Genomic DNA, 21,898 nt, shown 5'->3' with positions numbered 1-21,898 from the left:
CACACACACACACACACACACACACACACACACACACACACACACACCCGTGACTGAACAGCAGTCCCACACAGGAAAGAAGTCTAGTCCCCAGTTCCAATTGTGCTCACTTTGAGAAATACTGTTGAATAAATAGAAGTATTATAGAGGCTAGGGCTGTGGTTTAAATATCTGTATATATCCGTATCTAAATGTGTATCTATATAACATCCAGAGAACCCTTCCTTTTATTCTTAGAAACATTAACAAAAAAACTAAAACAAAAGAAGTGGCCATGTAAAGGACTGGGAAGAACCCCAAATCTGACTCTCACTTCTCCACCCTGTCCCAACCTTGGTTGTCCCTGAAAGGCCTCTTTAGAGCACCATGTGTACTTGACAGGGCTGGGCAACATGTCAGTAAATGTCCTCTTTCATCATTTCTTAGAATGTTATCGAATGTATAAACCTAGAGACATTCTTTATGCCTAAAGCAATGATTTACTGTGGGCTTTTGCCTTTGAATGTTTCTGTCACTGATTTTTGTGAAGATGAAGATGCCACGATTAGTGAAATAAGCCAGATAGAGAAATACAAGTACTGCATGGTGTCACTTATATGTGGAATCTTTAAAGAAAAAAAAAAAAAAGTCAAACTCCTAGAAACTGTAGAAAAGTGGTTGCCAGGGATTGGGGGGTAGGAGAAATAGGAAACGGTTGGTAAAAGGGTACCAGTTTTCAGCTATAAGATAAATTAGGTCTGAGGAGCTAATGTCAAATGTGACAAAAGTTGATAACACTGTACTGTAAAGTTGAAATTTGCTAAGAGTAGACCTAAGTGTTCTCGTGTGCACGCGCGTGCACACGCACACAAGATAAATATGTGAGGGGATGGATGTATTAACTTGCTGGGGGGGGTGAATCCTTTCACAGTGTGTATGTATATCAAATCACAACGTACACCTTAAATATCTTACAGTTTTATTTTTCACTTAAACCTAAATAAAACTGAAATAAAGAAAAAAGATGACATGATTATCCAATTGCAGGGTCTTGGTTATCAAAGCCTCAGTCTACACAAAACCAGTCATGCTTTTTTACTGTTTACTCAGTAAAAGACATGGAATGAAAATTGAAGTGGTTAAGTTGCCACTCATATGTCACTAATAGTCGTATTTTTAAACTGTTCTATGCAGTTGAGGCTTTGAGTGTAATAAATCAGCTCCTTTCATTTTGAATACTTTAAAAACTGTAGTGATTTATTATTTATGTAGATATTCATGCTTTGATGTGATTTTAGGTTCATGCAAAATGGATTTTGGACACTGATGTTTTCAATGAATGGATGAATGAGGAGGATTATGAGGTGGATGAGAACAGGAAGCCCGTGAGTTTTCGTCAGCGAATTTCAACAAAGAATGAAGAGGTATTTGGTTTGGCACCATTTTTCTCACTTGGTGTTTTCTTCTTTCTTTGCCTGAATGTTATCAAATCTTCATTAATAAACTTTCAGCCATCAAGTATATATAAAAGTTACTAAATGGCCATAACAACCATCTCAGGAGCTGGCATCCCCCAAAAAGGGGCATGAGAATCTCAGAGGGTCATTAAGATTTAAAGTGGCCCATGCAGTGTGCAAGGTAGTACAACTGATTTTGTTCTCTAGATCTGAGTATTAATTTTGTGAACCAAATGTCATCACAGGGTAATTTAACTTAGCTCTTCATTTTCCAAGGGAAAACTGATTTAGTTTTAATATTTTTTAATAGCTTTGTTAAGGAACATATAGTAGTTAGCATAAAGTATAGGCCTTAAATGTCTCATAGTTACAGTTCAGTCCTTTTTTCAGGTAGGGGGACTTGACATTTAATACTCTTTAATCCTTTAAGAAGCCCAACCATTTAAATATTTATCCATGTTTTGTTATAAGTCACAAGTTGGGAGGTAGGTGTGTCACTAGAGGAAGACTTGAGACTGAGACGAAGGCTTAGATGTGTTAGTGTTGGGTTATGACAGCTTCAGGTAGATACCTGTGATTCCGGAAGTCTTTTTTCATTGGGGACACTTAAGATTTTTGCTTTTGGTTTTGTTTTTTAGTTTTTTGAAAAAAATCTTTGAGGCATATACTTTTAACCAATAATTTAGAAAGTGTAGTTCTTTCATACCTATTTTCAGCCCCAAGACTTTCTTACTAAAAGTCTGTCACACACCATATATCCTTTATCTTTAAGAAAAATATTTAAAAACTGAGTCTTTTTCATATCTTTTTATTTTTAGTTTGTCCCTATTTGCTTTGGATATTTTTTTTTTTTTGCCTGCGTTGGGTCTTCGTTGCTGCGTGTGGGCTTTCTCTCATTGCAGCGAGTGGGGGCTATGCTTCGTTGCGGCACACAGGCTTCTCATTGTGGTGGCTTCTCTTGTTGTGGAGCACAGGCTCTAGGTGCGCTGGCTTCAGTAGTTGGAGCACACGGGCTCAGTAGTTGTGGCACACGGGCTTAATTGTTCCGCGGCATGTGGGATCTTCCTGGACCAGAGCTCGAACCCGTGTTCCCTGCATTGGCAGGCGGATTCTTAACCACGGCGCCACCAGAGAAGTCCCAATCATTAATGTCTAATTGATGTTTTAATCTCTGATTCGTTTTTCAACCTCAGATACAATACTGTGGATCATTTTAGGTGTATTTTCTTTATTATGGTCTGTTTTATTAAATTGGTATTAAATTTATCATCTACAGACTGACTTTTGTATATTGATGTATGGCCTGCAACTATGCTGAGCTCGTTTATTAGCTCTAATAGTTTTTTTGTGGATTCCTTGGGGTTATCCATATATAAGATCATGTCATCTGCAGATAGGGATAGTTTTACACCTGTGGGTTGACTTTTAAATCATAAGTTGCAGTCCTGTAAAATTTTACCTCTTTTGAGTCATTTTCTCTTATATTCCTTTTAATGATGAACTAGGAGTAGTTTCTGGTACATTTTCACAAGATCATTCAGCCAGTCTTTGTATTTCATTAATTTAATAGCATGTGTTTCATATTTTTCCAGTGGTTATTGAAAATGCTTTTCCCACCTGGGAACACAGAATTTGAGCAGGCAGTTTTTAGTTGTGAGGGGTTTGGGCATGTCTGTTTTGTAGCATAGTTTGAACACCTGTGGAATGGTTCTAATATATCCATTGATGGTGCATCACCTGGAAGGTCAGGGAAAGTCTCCTGACTGCTTATGGTCGAGGATGCTTAATGTTGTGCCTTTCATTTCCTCTGCGCACTTGTGTTTGGTATTATCTTTGTGAAAACTCACCTTTGAACAAGCGTTTGTAGAAACTGAGGAGTCAGCAAAGCTAGCCGATATTTACTTCCATTTACTTCTTCCTAGCCAGTCAGAAGTCCAGAGAGAAGAGATAGAAAAGCATCAGCTAATGCTCGAAAGAGGAAACATTCACCTTCCCCTCCACCTCCCACACCCACAGAATCCCGGAAGAAGAGCGGGAAGAAAGGGTAAGAACTGCAGCATGATTCAGAAGGCACTGAAATAGACTAAAGAACTTTGCAGATTTTTACATTTACATTGGACGTTTGTCTTACTTTGACTTGGTTGGAAGTCTTTGCTTTGATAGCTCGTCTTGTTATGGGATGTTATCTTATGGGCATCTTATGTCAATTTTATACATTTCTATCTCTGAATAGAACTTTTTTCTGTATCAGTGTTTGTATTGAGAAGTGTGGCTGGTAAGGAATTTAAGAAATTATATTCACAAGAGTTACTGTCTTTCTCCAGTTTTACCACCTGTCCCATACATGATCCAAATGACTTATAGAGGAGTTGAACCTCTGTCTGCTCCATATTCTGCAAATTGCAGCAGTGTAGTGCCTTATTCAGTAAGTCACGTTTGTACTTAGTGAATCTTGCTTGAGTAGAGATTTTGGTTTCTGTTGAATAGGTTGTTGTGAGGATTAAGTGAGACTTTAAAGACCTTGCACAGTGCCTGGCCTGAAGTAGATGCCTATAAATGGTAGACAGTAAATAATAATTTTATGATTATGTACTAAGTAGATAGTTAATAATTTCAGGGTTGTCTAGCTCAAAACATATTTTAGACTTTTTTTTTGATGTGGACCATTTTTAAAGTCTTTATTGAATTTGTTACAATATTGCTTCTGTTTTATGTCTTTGGTTTTTTTGGTGGGGAGGCACGTGGGATCCTAGCTCCCCTACTAAGGATCGAACCCACACCCCCTGCATTGGAAGGCGAAATCTTAACCACTGGGCCACCAGGGAAGTCCCTCAAAATATATTTTGAGCATTTTTTCAGAGATTATAGTTTAGTTTTAGAAAATGACACTTTGCAAAATTTATTCTTTTCATGTGGTAGTAAATTTGTAGACTTCCTGGCTGTTGTCAAGTAGATCTTTACAGTGCAGTCATCTTCTCTCCATCAGCTTCCTTTTGTGACATTCTTCTCTAGCCAAATTTGCCTTTTGTTGCCCAGAACATGCCTTGAATCACGTTATTTCTTGAAGGGTAAGGTTACTTGAAGCATTCTTAACCATGCGTAGAAGCTTTTAGGGAAGTTAAGAAACTCTTATTTAGTTTTATAAATAATATTAATGAGTCAGTTACAGTTATAAAAAGATTTTTGTTTTTTTATCAAGTCACATGTACTGTGACATAAAAATTAAAAGAACAAAATAGGTTTTTCTTGGGGATTATTGAGGGTAACCTTATCTCTTAAACTTGCATTCTGAAACTTACTGTTGATGTTTAGAGATTTCAGAGCTACCTGAGATCCTTGTAAAGAATATCATAACAACTTTTCCAAATGTTTCCCGGCCTGAAATCGATGTGCTACTCTCCCCTTTATGGGCTAAGATGGGCTGCCAGGATATGAGTGGTCACAGAATCAAAATGTGATGTCTGGGATGCTCACAGTGGTGGCATTTAGCCTCTACTCTGAGTATAATACCCACCAAATTTAGTTTCCCAAAATAAATGTATGCGCGTCCTTTAATTGAATGCATCTGCCTTCTAATGAGCAGGACTTTGCTCATTTAAGTCTCCCCTTAGAATAGTCTATTTAACTAAAACATCTTGAAACCTGTTTTCCTAACATTTGTTTTATTCATCTTCCCTGCATCTTTTTTTCATTTTGAAGTATTTTACCTCCTCGCCACCTTTAGTTTCATAGGCTTAAAAAAAAATTGTCATGTAATTTTTATTAAACAAATTTTTTTACTCTGTATACCTTATTCTAACCTATGCCAACATGTTATCCCTCTAAAAAGAGAACTTGGAGCGTTCTCTCAGCAGTGTGAGGACTCAGCAAGCTCTTTCTCCATTCTGCCTCCCTTGTCGGTGTATTCTAGATTACTACCCCAAAACGGGAAATTTTTTTCTTAAGCTTTTATGCTTTTACTCATCATCCTGAAACATTGCCAACTTTTTAGTAAATTGTTACAGTTCTCTTTGTCTGAGTTGTATTTTTGTGGTCCTTGTATTCATTTCTTTGTATTGGTACACATCACATTATATGAGGTAGTTAATGATTTCTGTCCTGAATTCCCTGTAATTCCTCAAGGTAAGGAATCATTCCATTCTTGTTTGAACTTTAATATGCTTTCTGGCATGTGTTAGTTTTTTTTTTGGTTTTGGTTTTGTTTTTTGCGGTACGCGGGCCTCTCACCGTTGTGGCCTCTCCCGTTGTGGAGCACAGGCTCCGGACGCGCAGGCTCAGTGGCCATGGCTGACGGGCCTAGCCGCTCCGCGGCATGTGGGATCTTCCCGGACCGGGGCACAAACCCGTGTCCCCTGCATTGGCAGGCGGACTTTCAACCACTGCACCACCAGGGAAGCCCTGGCATGTGTTAGTTTTAAAAATAAATGTTGATTTGATTGAATTCAGGTGGTGAAAGAACAATGGCAATTTTTACAAAATACAAAAGTTAGTACTGTCCTAAGTGATTTTACTTTGCAGTTCCTGATGTTTGAATGATACAAAGAGCCAGGAAAATACAGAAAACCAAAGAAATCCAAAAAGCAGTTATTTGTATATATCTTTGAGAAAATTTCTTATGTAAGTGATTCTTTATGATCTGAGATAAAATATGTGCTGTATTTCTGTAGCAGATGTTTTTTTTATTACACTAAGCACCTTTTAGGGTACTGTCTGCAAACTTGTATTGCAGAATTTCTGTGGTCATTTCTTGTGCCTTAAAAGTTTTCTTTTCCTTTTGACTGGTTAGATGTAATTTGGGGAATGTATCTAATTTTTTTGATTTCTGTTTGTCTTTTAAAGTGATTCTGAATGTAGATTCTCTAACAGTGTAGTTAAAACCTCTGAAATTGTTTGCTGTAACTAGCTATCGTCAGTCTTGTTTGTGATTTTGTATCTATTATGTTGTAGCCAAGCTAGTCTTTATGGGAAGCGGAGAAGTCAGAAAGAGGAAGATGAGCAAGAAGATCTTACGAAGGACATGGAAGACCCAACACCTGTACCCAACATAGAGGAGGTGGTTCTTCCAAAAAATGGTTTGTATCCTTTTGCCTAGACTATGAGAGTGTTAGACGTGATTTAATTATTCTCAGCGGTGCCATGGGATGATTCACTTATTGCTCTGTGTCTCCAGTTCTTAACTTTCAAATATTAATAGATTACCCCTTGAAGGTTAACGTATGTGAAATTCCCTGTTTTCCTGTCTTTTGGTATACTTTTGCTATTTATCGGGAAAACACACTGTGATCAAAAAGTTCTCAAAATTTAGTAATGCTTTAAAGTTAATGGTTTTAAAATCCCAACAGAATCAATATACGTATGGAAAAATGGAGTATGTATCTATGCACAATTCAACGTATTTAAATCAGTTATTGGGAGGCAGATGTTAGACCTTTTTAACTGTGATTGTGGATTTGTCTTTTTGTCCCTTTATTCCTGTTAAATTTTTTTCTTCCTGTATTTTCTTGTACTTTGAAGCTCTGCTGTTTAAGGGCATATACATCTAGATCATCGTTGTTCTTCTGATGAATTGAGGCTTGTATCATGTCTCTAGGTGCCATGTTAGTGCTTGTCTTGAAATCTAAGTTCTCTGATAATAATAAAGCCTCATCTCACCACATCCTTTTCATTAAATTTCTATGTTTTATTAGTCCCCACTGAACTTAAGACTTCAGCAGTCCTATACATTTTTTCTTACATTTTATGTTTTCAATTTGTACCTCTCTGGCATTCTTTTACTTTCACTCTAATTATGTAAAGCATTGCTTTTAAACATCAATTTGTGGAGACTTAGTTCTTTCCCCCGATATACACATTTTCTGTTTTTAATTGGAGTATGTAGTCCACTTAAATGTAACATAATTATCTATATGGTTGGGTTTAAGTCTACAGTCATACTGTTTTTTTCCCATTTGTCTCTCTCATTTCCTCTTTAGCTTTTAGTGTTCTATTCTAGCCCCTCGCTATTTTCTTTTCTTTTCGAACTTACATGGTTTCTTTTATATATAGCCTGGTTTTGGTTTTTTGTGGTTTTTTTGGCCATGCAGCGCGGCATGTGGGATCCCAGTTTCCCAACCAGGGATCGAACCCATGCCCCCTGCATTGGAAGAGCAGTCTTAACCACTGGACCACCAGGGAAGTCCCTATATATAGCATAGTTTTAAAGTTCACAGAGCATAAAAGTCACCGTTTTAAAGTGTATTTTAATCACTCCAGTGGTTTTTAGTAAACTCACTATGTTGTGCAGTCATCACCACTGTCTTAATTCCAGATGTTTTCATCTCTATGAAAAGAAACCCTGTACTTATTAGGAGTTAGTCCAAATTATTCCCTTTCCCCATGTGTTGGCAACCACTATACTACTTCCTGTCTATGGATTTTCTTGTTCTCTATTTGCTTTTTAGCTATATTTTTCTTAGTGGTTGCTCTAGGGATTACGATATATAATATATCCTTAATTTATCAAATCGATTTAGAATCATTGTTGTCTAGTTGAGATAAAAATGTATGAAATTTACCATAATATAATCTAACCTATGCCCTCTCCTGTCTTGTAATGTTTTCATGTATTTTACTTTGATGTGTGTTGTAATCCCTACATTTTTCTTTTTTGTTCTTTTTTAAGTAGTCATTTGTATTTTTAAGAAATGAAAAATATAGTCATCTATAATGTTATATGAGTTTCTAAAAATCACTGTGTTATACAAAATTGGGCAGTAAAAACCACACAAATATATTTTAAAGGTCATATAGAAGAGAACATTCACAAAGGCAGTCAAAAGAATAATTTTAAATAAAAACTATGAAGGTGGTGATAGTCCTAAGAGATAACCATCTAAAACTGGGAAGCTATAATAATTAATGTAGTATGGTTTAGACGCAAGAATGGCTGCATTCATCAGTGGAATAGAATGGCCAGTTCAGGGACTTCTCTGGTCGTCCAGTGGTAAAGAATCTGCCTTCCAATGCGGGGACACGGGTTCTATCCCTGGTTGGGGAACTAAGGTCCCACGTGCTGTGGGGCAACTGAGCCCGTGCAGCTCAACTAGAGAGCCCCAGTGCTGCAAACTACAGAGCCCATGCATCCTGGAGCTCAAGCACAACTACAGAGCCCACGCACCCTGGAGCTGGCACGCCACAACTAGAGAGAAGCCCTCGTGCTGCAACGAAGAGCCTTTGCGCCCTCAATGAAAGATCCTGCATGCTGCAACAAAGACCCAACGCAGCCAAAAAAAGAAAAAATAGAATGGGAAATTCAAATGTAGATCTATATTTGTGAATAAATTTAAATTATTATGAATTTAGCAACACAAATAAATGGGAAAAGATCAGACTGTTCCACAAGTCCTGTAAATTTTAGTATTTTTCTTTGTATCGTATATAAGAATTTAAACTTCAGGTGGATTAAAGTGCTCAATTTAAGAACAAAACTGTAGGGACTTCCCTGGTTGTGCAGTGGTTAAGAATCCGCCTGCCAATGCAGGCGACACGGGTTCAAGCCCTGGGCCAGGAAGATCCCACATGCCGCGGAGCAGCTAAGCCCACGTGCCACAACTACTGAGCCTGCACTCTAGAGCCTGCGAGCCACAACTACTGAGCGCGTGTACCACAACTACTGAAGCCCGCGTGCCTAGAGCCCGTGCTCCGCAACAAGAGAAGCCACCGCAGTGAGAAGCCCGCACACTGCAACGAAGAGTAGCCCCCACTCACCGCAACTAGAGAAAGCCCACGCGCAGCAACGAAGACCCAGTGTGGCCCCCGACACAGCCAAAAAATAAATTAATTAATTAGTTTAAAAAAATAAAATAAAAACAAAACTATAAAAGTAAATTTCCAAATACTAAGGTACTTTAAACAAGTGTTAGTCTTAGAGAAAATATTCATTACCCATTTAACAAACAAAGAATTAAAACCCTAAATATGTATAAAGATTCTTAAACTTTATGGAATAAAGGACAAAGTATTATGTACTAGTAATTTTGTTATAAATCCTGGGATCAGTAAATGTATGAAAAGATGCTTAATCTCACATAACCAAGGATATGTAAATCATTAAAGTAACTTTTCATCCATGTGATTTCCAAAACTTAGAAAGTAGATGATCCCCAAAGTACAACTGTTCTGAGGAAGTGAGTACTCTCAGATGCTATTGATGGAAGTATAAATTGATGAAGGCACTTAACACAATTTGGCTATATCTATTAAATTTAAAAAACTGTACAATAACAGTTTTAATTTCATAATCCATATTAATTACATGCATGCATAAATATAAGTATAAAAGAATGTTGATTACACAGTAATGAAAAATTGAAAATAAATAAAGTTTCCATTGATACAGGGCTAGTTACCTCATGATCCACTCATGGACACAGAGTGTCTATTAAAAATGAAAGAGATGTAACTAAAAATACATGGAAAGATCACACAGGCGCACTGTTACAAAAGTAGAAACCTAAGTACAAAAGTAGAGTACTAAGGAAATAAGCACAGTATGATAACTTTATATCTGTAAGATTTAAAAACCCTCAGAATGTTTTGAAGTCTACATAGATGTATAAAAGGTATTGGTTCTCCCTCAATTTGTCTGTCTTAATGAATGGCACAGAAATGGGAATCCACAAGTGCACAAAAAAACACAAAAAATACTTTTGGTAAAGTGGTTGAAAGGTTCTTTTCAGGGTTTTCTCTCTGTATTGTTATTTCTGTATTGTTTGCTTTTATGATGAAAAAGATTGCTGCTTGTTTAATTAATTACAGAATATTGTCTGTTACATTAAGTGTTAATGTTTCTCAGCTGGGCTTGCGGTTTTTACATGAAGGTGAGTAGGTTTTACACAAGGGTAAGTACTGAATGATGGTGGAGATGCAGTGAGAGTCGTGTATTTTTTAATCTTCTATTCTGTTTTCTTAAAAACAAGTTGAACTTTCCCCCTAAAACATAATTCTTTTTTTTTTTTTCTTTCTAGTAAACCCAAAGAAAGATAGTGAAAATACACCTGTTAAAGGAGGAACTGTAGCAGATCTAGGTAAAAATCAGAAAATCTACACAGTTCTGTCTCTTGAATATGTCAGCTCCCTTGATAATCCTTTCTTTACTGAGAGATTTCAGTTGCTATGCTTTCTAGCACAGATATTATCTATGGCTGTGTTAGTACCATTGTTATTTAGTTTGCTACCATATTAGGAAATTTAATTTCTTTTTTTTTTTTTTAAGTAAATTTATTTATTTTTGGCGGTGTTGGGTCTTCGTTTCTGTGCGAGGGCTTTCTCTAGTTGTGGCAAGTGGGGGCCACTCTTCATCGCGGTGCGCGGGCCTCTCACTGTCGCGGCCTCTCTTGTTGCGGAGCACAGGCTCCAGACACGCAGACTCAGTAGTTGTGGCTCATGGGCCCAGTTGCTCCGCGGCATGTGGGATATTCCCAGACCAGAGCTCGAACCCGTGTCCCCTGCATTGGCAGGCAGATTCTCAACCACTGTGCCCCCAGGGAAGCCCAGGAAATTTAATTTCTTATGATCCACTCTCTCCATTCTTACTGGTCTGCCTCTCTCAGAGCGTAATGTTTTCCTGCAAACTAGCAAAGGTGGTAATATTATATCTAAATCAGAATATCTGAGTTTTAAAGAAACAGTTATAATTAGAGCACTTTTAATAATCTGCCTGAAGTATTTGTTTCACAACATGTGCAAATTGATTTTGTGTCTTCAGAACAAGAATCTGTTGACTGTTAATACTTTGTAAGCCAACAGAAACTTTCCTTGGGCCTTCCCTGATGGTCCAGTGGTTAAGACTCCTCTGTGCTCCCAATGCAGGAGGCCTGGGTTTGATTCCTGGTCAGGGAACTAGTTCCCACATGCATGCCACAACTAAGAGTTCGCATGCTGCAGCTAAGAGCCCGCATGCCGCAACTAAGACCCGGCGCAGCCAAATAAGTAAATATTTTAAAAAAGAGAAAATTTCCTTAACAGGATAAAATGAGAGTCACATCATCCTTTTACTGTATTTTCCAGTTATAGAGTACACTTTCACAAGTAAGGTCTAATTCTTGGATGTGCTTTGAGGGTAGTCACTTGTTCCAGTTTTTAAAAGTAAGGATAGTTTTAAACATCTTTGTTCCTGAAAGTTATATATATAATGATCTCATTTACTTTCTTCATTTGTAAAAATCAAAGGGGATCCTCGTGTTTTCAGTATATATTAAATTTATGAATTGATGGGATTTTAGACCTAATAGGGATTTTCAAGATCTCCTTATGTGGAAAATGAGACTTGTATTTCACTGTGTCCTAGTCAAGTGAATTCTGTATTTCAAATAAACTGCTGTGATTCTTGATGGCAGATATGAGTGGGTGTTTGGGAGAGTTTTTCTACTTCATTTCACTAAATACATCTTGCTTTTTCTGGCATAAAGCCTGTCATTGTACATCAGTGGATGATTCTATTTTTGGTTAAGTTGAAAGTAAAGCAGAAAATTGTCTTGATGACAGTTTATATAAAGGTGGTGTTAGGTCAACAAAATAAACAAAAAAAAGAGATACTGTCAAAATCCTTCTATCGTAATTGTTTTTAACATTATTAATAGAATATGAACCTTTAGTAACTAGTAGTAATTTTCATTTTCCATAAGTTTATGTCACCTATTCTACAGCCATCACTTATCCACTGAATCAAAGGCCAAGAAAGCAAAAACTAACTATAAACAGTCTTTTGTTTTATATTCTTAATAATGTGAAAGGGTAAAATATTGTTAAGACTTGAATACTCTTCACTGGGACAATTTGTTAAATAGAATGATAGTTTATATTTTTAAAGTTATATCCCGAAAAAGAATAATTCTGTAGTTTTAAGGGAGTGGACAATTGTCTTTTTAAAAGTGATGTGACTATTAGAGTATTTTGTCATAGATTTTATCAGAGGAGTCAAATTGAAGCCAATTGTAGGAAAAGGATGGGGTTCCAACTGGATTAAAAGTTTTAGTGCTGGGTATAGGAGATCTTCCCATTGTATTTGTGAACAAATTGAGGTCTCAATCAGGAGTGCTGTGACTGTGGATGCTGCTGACCATAGCTGGAGAGTTTGGCTCTTTGGAATTTGAAATTGTTGTCCTGGCCTTTCATCCAGGGACCAACAGGCTTCCCATGTATCATTTAAGCATCTGACTTTCTGCCTTGGCTATAACCTGAACCATGCCAAGGGTGACTTGATCCATCAACTGAGAATTATTGTTCAGAGTTGTTTGTTTTTTAACTGATCTGTATTTTGCCTTATATGCCACTGAGCCAAGTATACCCAGTCATTTCTTTCTTTTGTGAAATCTCTGGAAGGTCAAGATTCAGGGGCTGAGGTGAGAGTGTATTTGCCCACATCTAGAAGGAGGAAGAGAACATTTATTGAGTATTACCATCTAGGAGTCAGAATGAAGGGTGCTCCTCCTACTTTTGTATTATCAGAAGTCTGTTTCCATTGGGTACCAAACTCCTTCAGGGATGAAAATCTGTTAAACTAAAATGAAATAGTATAAGTTGACCAGAGAGAGTGCAATCATTGTATTGTACTACCCCCATTTAGTGAGAAGTTGATTATCCTTTGGTTTACTAAGACCCGAAGGACAAAAAGTTCATTTTTGACGGCCTTACCCAGAATTCTTTGTTAGTCACTTCCTAAGAAAAAAATAGTCCCTCTGCAGAGTTGGATGACTCAGTGTTGGTAGTGCTGTAACTTAACCTCACGTCTGCTTTTAGCGGATGTTTGTCTCTAATTTACAAGTCAAGGAACAGGGTCCATCTTTATGTTACGTGAGTACCTGTCAGGTGTCATGCTACATATGTTTGCGTTTCTCCATAAAACCATGTTAGCCCTGATTCACTGATTAGGAAATAGAGACTGGAGGGGTTCAGTAACGTTCCTAAGTGTACAGCTGTTAAGTGGGAGAGCACAGATTCAGATCCAGGACTGTCTATCTGTGGTGCTAGTGCTTTGTATCATTGCACTCTGCTCTTGTGTCCCGCGCATTTTTCTCAGCTTCTATTCATGCTCACAGTTTTGTGAAGTCATGGGGTACATCCGTGCCTGAGGTTCTTTGATTTGGCTTCTTCCTCTCTGTGGAATGCTTGCTTTATCCTTCTCTCAGGTTGCAACTTAAATGTCACCTTCTCAGAGAAGATTTTCCTCTATATTTGCTCTGAAGGATCCGCCCACCCAATTCCTCTCTAGAATGTATTATTTTGTTTTTAGTCTCTGTATAGCAGTTTTCTTTTTTTAACATCATTATTGAAGTATAATTGCTTTACAGTGGTGTGTTAGCTTCTGCCTTGTGACAAAGTGAATCAGCTATACATACACACACATCCCCATATCTCTTCCCTCTTGCCTCTCCCACCCTCCCCATCCCACCACTCTAGGCGGTCACAAAGCACCGAGCTGATCTTCCTGTGCCATGCGGCTGCCCCCCACCAGCTATCTGTTTTACATTTGGTAGTGTATATATGTCCACGCCACTCTCCCACCTCGTCCAAGCTGACTCCTCCCCTTCCCCATATCCCCAAGTCCACTCTCTAGTACATCTGCATCTCCATTCCCGTCCTGCCCCCAGGCTCTTCATGACCACCGTTTTTCCCTTTCTTAGATTTCATACATATGTGTTAGCACACACCATTTGTTTTTCTCTCTCTGACTTACTTCACTCTGTATGACAGATTCCAGGCCCATCCATCTCACCACAAACAACTCAATTTTGTTTCTTTTTATGGCCGAGCAGTACTCTACTGTATATATGTGCTACATCCCCTCCATCCATTCATCTATCGATGGACGCCTAGGTTGCCTCCATGTCCTGGCTACCATAAATAGAGCTGCAGTGAACACTGTGGTACAACGACTCCCTTCGAACTGTGGTTTTCTCAGGGTATATGCCCAGTAGTGGGATCGCTGGGTCGTATGGTAGCTTTATTTTTAGTTTTTTAAGGAACCTCCATACTGTTCTCCATAGTGGCTGCATCAGTTTACATTCCCACCAACAGTGCAAGAGGGTTCCCTTTTCTCCACACCCTCTCCAGCATTCATTGTTTGTAGATTTTTTGATGATAGCCACTCTGACAGGTGTGAGATGGTATCTCATTGTAGTTTTGGTTTGCATTTCTCTAATGATTAATGATGTTGAGCATTCTTTCATGTGTTTGTTGGCAATCTGCATATCTTCTTTGGAGAAATGTCTACCCAGGTCTTCTGCCCATTTTTGGATTGGGTTGTTTGCCTTTTGATATTGAGCTGCATGAGCTGCTTTTAAATTTCAGAGATTAATCCTTTGTCAGTTGCTTCATTTGCAAATATTTTCTCCCGTTCTGAGGGTTGTCTTTTTGTCCTGTCTATGGTTTCCTTTGCTGTGCAAAAGCTTCTAAGCTTCATTAGGTCCCATTTGTTTATTTTTGTTTTTATTTCCGTCTCTCTAGGAGGTGGGTCAAAAAGGATCCTGCTGTGATCCATGTCACGGAGTGTTCCGCCTATGCCTTCCTTTAAGTGTTTAACAGTGTCTGGCCTTACATTTAGGTCTTCAATCCATTCTGAGTTTATTTTTGTGTATGGTGTTAGGGAGTGTTCCAATTTCATTCCTCCATGTGTAGCTGTCCAGTTTTCCCAGCACCACTCACCGAAGAGGCTGTCTTTTCTCCACTGTACACTCCCACCTCCTTTATCAAAGATAAGGTGGCCATATGTGCGTGGCTTTACCTCTGGGCCCTCCATCCTGCTCCACCGATCTACACCTCTGTTTTCGTGCCACCACCACACTGCCTTGACCACCGTAGCTCTGCAGCACAGTCTGAAGTCAGGGAACCCGACTCCCCCAGCTCTGCCTTTCTTTCTCAAGATTGCTTTGGCTATTTGGGGTCTCCTGTGCCTCCATACAAACCATGAAATTTGTGAAAAGTGCCAGTGGTAGTTTGATAGGGACTGCACCGAATCTGTAGATTGCCCTGGGCAGTATATTCACCCTCACAATGTTGATTCTTCCAATCCAAGAACATGGCATACCTCTCCATCTACCTGCATCATCTCCAATTTCTCTCATCAGTGTCCCATAATTTTCTGCATACAGGTCCTTCGTCTCCCAAGGTAGGCTTACTGCCAGATATTTCATTCTTTTTGTTGCAATAGTAAATGGGAGTGTTTTCTCAATATCACCTTCAGATTCCCCATTATTAGTGTATAGGAATGCAAGAGACTTTTGTGCAACAATTCTGCATCCTGCTACTTTACCAGATTCACCAATCAGCTCCAGTAGTCTTCTGGTAGCATCTCCAGGATTCTCTATGTATAGTATCATGTCATCTGTAAACAGCGACAGCTTCACTTCTTCTTTTCCAATTTGGATTCCTTTTATTTCTTTTTCTTCTCTGATTGCTGTGGCTAAAACCTCCAAAACTATGTTGAATAATAGTGGTGAGAGTGGGCAACCTTGTCTTGTTCCTGATCTTAGTGGAAGTGGTTTCAGTTTTTCACCATTGAGGACGTTGTTGGCTGTGGGTTTGTCACACATGGCCTTTATTATGTTGAGATAAGTTCCCTCTATGCCTACTTTCTGCAGGGTTTTTATCATAAATGGGTGTTGAATTTTGTTGAAAGCTTTCTCTGCATCTATTGAGATGATCATGTGGTTTTTCTCCTTCAATTTGTTAATATGGTGTATCATGTTGATTGATTTGTGTATATTGAAGAATCCTTGCATTCCTGGGATAAACCCCACCTAATCATGGTGTATGATCCTTCTAATGTGCTGTTGGATTCTGTTTGCCAGTATTTTGTGGAGGATTCTTGCATCTATGTTCATCAGAGATATTGGCCTGTAGTTTTCTTTCTTTGTGACATCCTTGTCTGGTTTTGGTATCAGGGTGATGGTGGCCTCATAGAATGAGCTCAGGAGTGTTCCTCCCTCTGTGTATAGCAGTTTTCAACATTTGATATCTTATTGTTTGTTTATTTTCTCTTCCATCTCATGCCACTCTTAACTGGAATATAAACTCCATAAAGACAGGGACTTTTTCTTGTTCATCATTGTGTCTTTAGCATTTTTTTAAAAAATTAATTTATTTATTTGTTTATTTTATTTTATTTTTGGCTGCACTGGGTCTTCGTTGCTGCATGTGGGCTTTCCTCTAGTTGCAGCGAGTAGGGGCTGCACTTTGTTGTGGTGTGTGGGCTTATTGCTGTGGCTTCTCTGTTGCGGAGCATGGGCTATAGTTGCATGGGCTTCAGTAGTCGTGGCACGCGGGCTCAGTAGTTGTGGCTCACAGGCTGTAGAGCGCAGGCTCAGTAGTTGTGACGCACGGGCTTAGTTGGTCCGCGACATGTGGGATCTTCCTGGACCAGGGCTCAAACCCATGTCTCCTGCATTGGCAGGCAGATGCTTAACCACTGGGCCACCAGGGAAGCCCGTGTCCTTAGCACTTGGACGGTGGCTGGTGCATAAAATTTAGTTAAGTGTTTGAAGGCTGGTTCTTTATAACCTGTTAAAATACTACTCATCTTCTTATATCCTCTAAAGTAGGGGTTGGCAAACTTTTCTAAAAAGGACCACATAGTAAATATTTTAGGCATTTTGGGCTATAAGGTCTAAGTTACAACTAGTCAGCTTTGCCATTGTAATGCAAATACAGCCATTCATAATATATAAACAAATGATCATGGCTTATTCCAATAAAACTTTTATTTATAGACACCAAAATTTGAATTTCAGTTAATTTTTGGTATGTCATGATATATTTATTCTTCTATTGATTTTCTCTTTAACCATGTAAAAATTAAAAAAATCATTCTTCACTTGCAGGTATGATAGGAATCCCCAAGACCATCCCCAGGTTTGGAGATTCTCTAGAAGGACTGATGGAACTCAGCATATAGTTGTACTCACGGCTGACATATATCACAGCAACATAGGAAGCATGAACAGATCATAAGGGGAAATAACACAGGCAGAGTCTGGGTGCAGGCTTCCTTACGCTCTCTTCCTTACGTGAGGGATTGCACAGAGTGCGCTCTTCCCACAGCAACACACATGCAGTGTTTCCATCTAGGGAAGCTTGTTTGAGAGTCTAAGATCAGTGTTTATACTGGCAATGTAGGGTACTCTCTGCCTAACACATACCAGAATTTCAGGCTGCAGAAGTTTATCATAAGCTGTGTTGTGCATAGTCTAGGCACAGCGAACCACCCTTCTTTTCAGTTAACTATTGACTAGGAACACACTGAGAGTCAATTTCCCAGATTCCATACAAAAACAGGCAGTGGGCCTGATTTAGCTTGTAGGCTATAGATCCTGACCCCTGTCTAAGCCGTTTATTTAATGCTTTTCAAATAGCAGATTCTTGGAAATATTTGTTTGAAGGAATAATGAAAAAAAATGGCTTCCTTGTGTTCTCTTTAAACTTTACAGTGCCTTAGTCACTGCCAAGGGTCATAATAATTATATAAAAAATAAAATGTTATAGAAACTTAATCATGTAATTATTTGTGCGGTAACCTCTTACCTTTTCCACCATGGCACTTTTACTTTTCACTGTGGAAATCAGCTGCTTAGTTTAAATTATACATGGATTTGCCTTTGTTCTTTTGCAACACTAGCACTTAGGTCCTGTAGTCCCCTATCCTCAGAAGGTATTAACACTCTTGCCAGGACTTTGTCTGTAGGGATTGATTATCACCTCCTTCTCTACTCCTCATTCTTTACTCATTTCCTCTGGGATCCGGAATGTCATTACTTTGTTTCACTAAACCTCTGGAGGCAAGAGCCCAAACCAAGTTCCTTACCTATTATTAAGTAAGATCATGACTAAGATTGTAGCCCAAGTAGTATTTAATGTTAAGTTCCCTATTGTTGGAGAATTTTAATGATTTGTGCTTTGAATTTTTACTCACCTCTATGCTTCTGTGTACAATTCTAATTTACTGAATTATTCAAGGTAAATTAGCTTTAATAATGCTCTGTTTCTTTCCTTTTCTCTGGCGAGTATCAGTTCCTTAAATCTTAAGGTTTCCAGGTAATCGAGAAAGCATTTACCTGTTAAATGAATTACGTGTTTTGATTTTGCAGATGAGCAGGATGAAGAAACAGTCACAACAGGAGGAAAGGTAATGATTTAGTTAGGCCTGGTGCAACAGTAACTGTAGGGGTTCTGTGTATCGAGCAGTAGAAACACTGATTTGGAAGTTTCCTTAGAAATATTCTGTTTTGAGGTCCTTCTGATTTTTTAATTTCTTTTTAACACACGCCCAAAATAGTCTGTCTTTCTTGACCCACCCCCCAAATTTTATCAAGAGGAATTTGCCATTTTCCCAGGTAGTATTCCTCATATGCTATAGTTTCTGGTTCCATTTCTCTCCTGGTTGCAAGTTAATAATCAGAGCTGCACAATATTCCAGGTGAGCAGGGACCGTGCCTTGCTTTGATTTTCTCACTCCTATTTCTATTAGTGCAGCCCCAGTCCACAACTGATGTAGCCTTTGATCATACTCTTTACCCTTTTTGAGCCTAAAAGTCAGCTACTTCCTGTTTCATCAATTTTGCTGTGGAGACATGTCAATAATTAGGCTGTAGGATGGTGTTGGATTTTAGGCAAGGTTTTATTTCTCTTTTTAAATAAATGGCACCTTGTTTATTCAGGTTGTCATCTCTAACTGTGTTAAGATGTGTAACTAATTCTTAATCTCCTTGAAATAACTTCCTTAATGCTGAAAATGGTTAGTTCTTTTTTTTTCTTTTTCAGTGAGTCAGAGAACTTCCCCCATAGTGACACTTGTTGTTTTGTACACAGTCATGAAATGAAAATATTCATGACAGGATTTCAAGGAAAAGTATTTCAAGAAACTCTACTACAGATGGCTCTTTAGCTGAACTGTTCTTATGATCTTTTTCTTTAAAATCAAACTTCTTTATTCAAAGAGCTACTCATAAACATTTATGAATATTACATTTGTAAAAAGACATCATCTTTTAGAGTAGAAAGTATTGGGTGGCAATAAAGGAGACCAAAATAGAAAACCAAAGAATTACCCCCCCCTTTTTTTATGCCAAGGGTGGGAGTACTTTTGAAACTATGGACAAGTCTGTTATGTAACTTAAACCTAAGATGGTTAGAGGTGGTTACTCTAACACCAGTCCCATGATATCATCCTGCTTCTTTCCTCACGGAGATGATTAAACTGTAGGCTGTCAGCCTTTATTCATTTCAATACCAGCCTCTCCCTAGTTTTCCTGAATAAAGAAAATTTTCTGAATTGAATCACATTGAATTTGTAGAACCTATGCCACAAAAACAAATTAACGATGAGCATAGATTTTGCTAGCTTCACTGGTTTGGGAAATAAAATTCCTTACCTTTGTCATCAATATTAACACATTTGTTTCAACATCATTTAAGTAACAACCAGAGTTTCCTTGATGATTTCATACATTAAAATTTTTTTTTGATATTCATTGATCTTAAGGAAACTACTGTCTTAAGTTTCTAGCAGTAGCTAGATCCTCACCTAAAGTAATATAACACAGGAAATTTAGGTTGATTTAAGTTAAAGGTAGAAATTAAACTATGGAACCTTTGTAAAAGAACATGATGCAAAATTTGACTGGTTTCTTAACAGAAAAGAATTTTATAAGATTAAAAACAGTAAAAACACCACAGATAAAAGGTTGATAGATAGAACTCTACACAATTTGAAAATACCTGAATGTTAATAAGCTTATTTCCTGTAGTATTCTTTGTGAAAATGTTTAATCTGAAGTTAATTATGAAGAATCATTGTGATAAATAGAGATTGGTAGATGCTTTACAAGCTGTCTGGTCTGGATTCTTCAAGAATTTTAATGTCATAAAATCTCCCCCCAAAAGGAGGCAGGGGTTAAAGGAGACTAAGGAGACATGAATATCATATATAATATGGAGTCCTTGATCAGGTTCTGTATTGAGGAGAAAAATCTGTAAAGGACATTTATGGGACACTTGGATCCCCTTGAATATAAAACGTATGTTAGATAATATTATTTGAAAGTAATTATTACTGGGGGAATTCCCTGGTGGTCCAGTGGTTCGGACTCCGTGCTTTCACTGCTGTGGGCCTCGGTCGGGGAACTAATATCCCACATGCAGCCAAAAAAAAAAAAAAAGTAATTATTACTGTTTACTGGTAGCATAAAAAATGTTCTTGTGTTTTGACCTAGAGCAGTGCTTTTTGAAATTATTGTATTAGCAAAACCAGGTTTTTAGGTGGAATCGTTTGCAAAACCTACATAAATGTGATAAAAGTCAGAACTAATTTTCAGCAGTAAGAGTGGTTAAGAGTGTAGGCCCTCTAGCTGCACTTTCTGGAGTTTTATCCTGTTTATGTCTTGTTAGCTCTGTGCATCATTTTCTCATCCACAAAAGAGATGATAAACAGTACCTGCTGTTATTGTGAGGAATAAGTGAGATATTGCACATATCGCTGTTGGCAGATACTTAGTACTCAATCTTTGGGATTGGGGAAACCTTATCATTATGTCTCAGTGTCCTTGTATTACCTCCTTATAAATTGAGAACTAGTAATTTAGATTTGTGATTCGAGGATTAGGTAAAACTAGACAAATAAGTAGCAGGCTATTGTGGAAAAAGTTTTGGGCTATCTATGAGTTGATTCCCTCATCTGTAAAAAGGAGGAAAAAAATATGCTATCTCATCTGGACATCTTGTGAAGGTACCTTAAAAACTGTGAAAGGCTATTTTTACTTGAAATTTGTTTTCCTGGTCCTTGAAATTGGATCAGCTAGCTGCATTTTCTGTAACCTGCTATTAGAAATTTGAAAGCTATTCCATATCTCTCTGTAGTTCTCTTTCTCTGAACTTTGGCTTCTTTTCTACAGGAAGATGAAGATCCTGGCAAAGGTGATCAGAGTCGGTCAGTTGACCCTGGTGAAGATAATGTGACAGAGCAGACCAATCACATTATTATTCCTAGCTATGCATCGTGGTTTGATTATAACTGGTGAGTAGGTTGCTTACATCTGTGAACATGGTAATTAGGAGTGGGAAAACTTTCCTTGAAATTATATTGTGCTCAGGACTTCCCTGGTGGCGCAGTGGTTAAGAATCCACCTGCCAATGCAGGGGACACGGGTTCGAGCCCTGGTCTGGGAAGATCGCACATGCTGTGGAGCAGCTAAGCCCGTGCACCACAACTACTGAGCCTGTGCTCTAGAGCCCACGAGCCACAACTACTGAGCCCACGCGTTGCAACTGCTGAAGCCCGCGTGCTTAGAGCCTGTGCTCCGCAACAAGAGAAGCCACCTCATTGAGAAGCCCGCGCACCGCAATGAAGAGTAGCCCCCGCTCGCCACAACTAGAGAAAGCCTGCGCGCAGCAACGAAGACCCAACACAGCCAAAAATAAATAAATAAATGTAT

The 21,898-nt window shown here is 38.3% G+C and overlaps 1 protein-coding gene across 1 annotated transcript in view; it reads left to right on the top strand.

Annotated features, from left to right (window-relative positions):
* SMARCC1 (SWI/SNF related, matrix associated, actin dependent regulator of chromatin subfamily c member 1) overlaps nt 1–21,898 on the top strand; it is a 180,858-nt gene that overhangs the window by 66,510 nt on the left and 92,450 nt on the right. Inside the window, exons 9-14 of the mRNA XM_029241737.1 lie at nt 1,278–1,403; nt 3,359–3,480; nt 6,384–6,508; nt 10,442–10,501; nt 18,557–18,594; nt 21,359–21,480. Of these exons, the coding sequence (XP_029097570.1) occupies nt 1,278–1,403; nt 3,359–3,480; nt 6,384–6,508; nt 10,442–10,501; nt 18,557–18,594; nt 21,359–21,480 (593 nt within the window). The remainder of the gene's footprint in view (nt 1–1,277; nt 1,404–3,358; nt 3,481–6,383; nt 6,509–10,441; nt 10,502–18,556; nt 18,595–21,358; nt 21,481–21,898) is intronic.

Source organism: Monodon monoceros, unplaced genomic scaffold (assembly GCF_005190385.1).
Source record: "Monodon monoceros isolate NGI ecotype Baffin Bay Population unplaced genomic scaffold, NGI_Narwhal_1 Super_Scaffold_3, whole genome shotgun sequence".
Taxonomy (NCBI): Eukaryota; Metazoa; Chordata; class Mammalia; order Artiodactyla; family Monodontidae; genus Monodon; species Monodon monoceros.
This window is presented reverse-complemented; position numbering and strand designations above follow the sequence as displayed.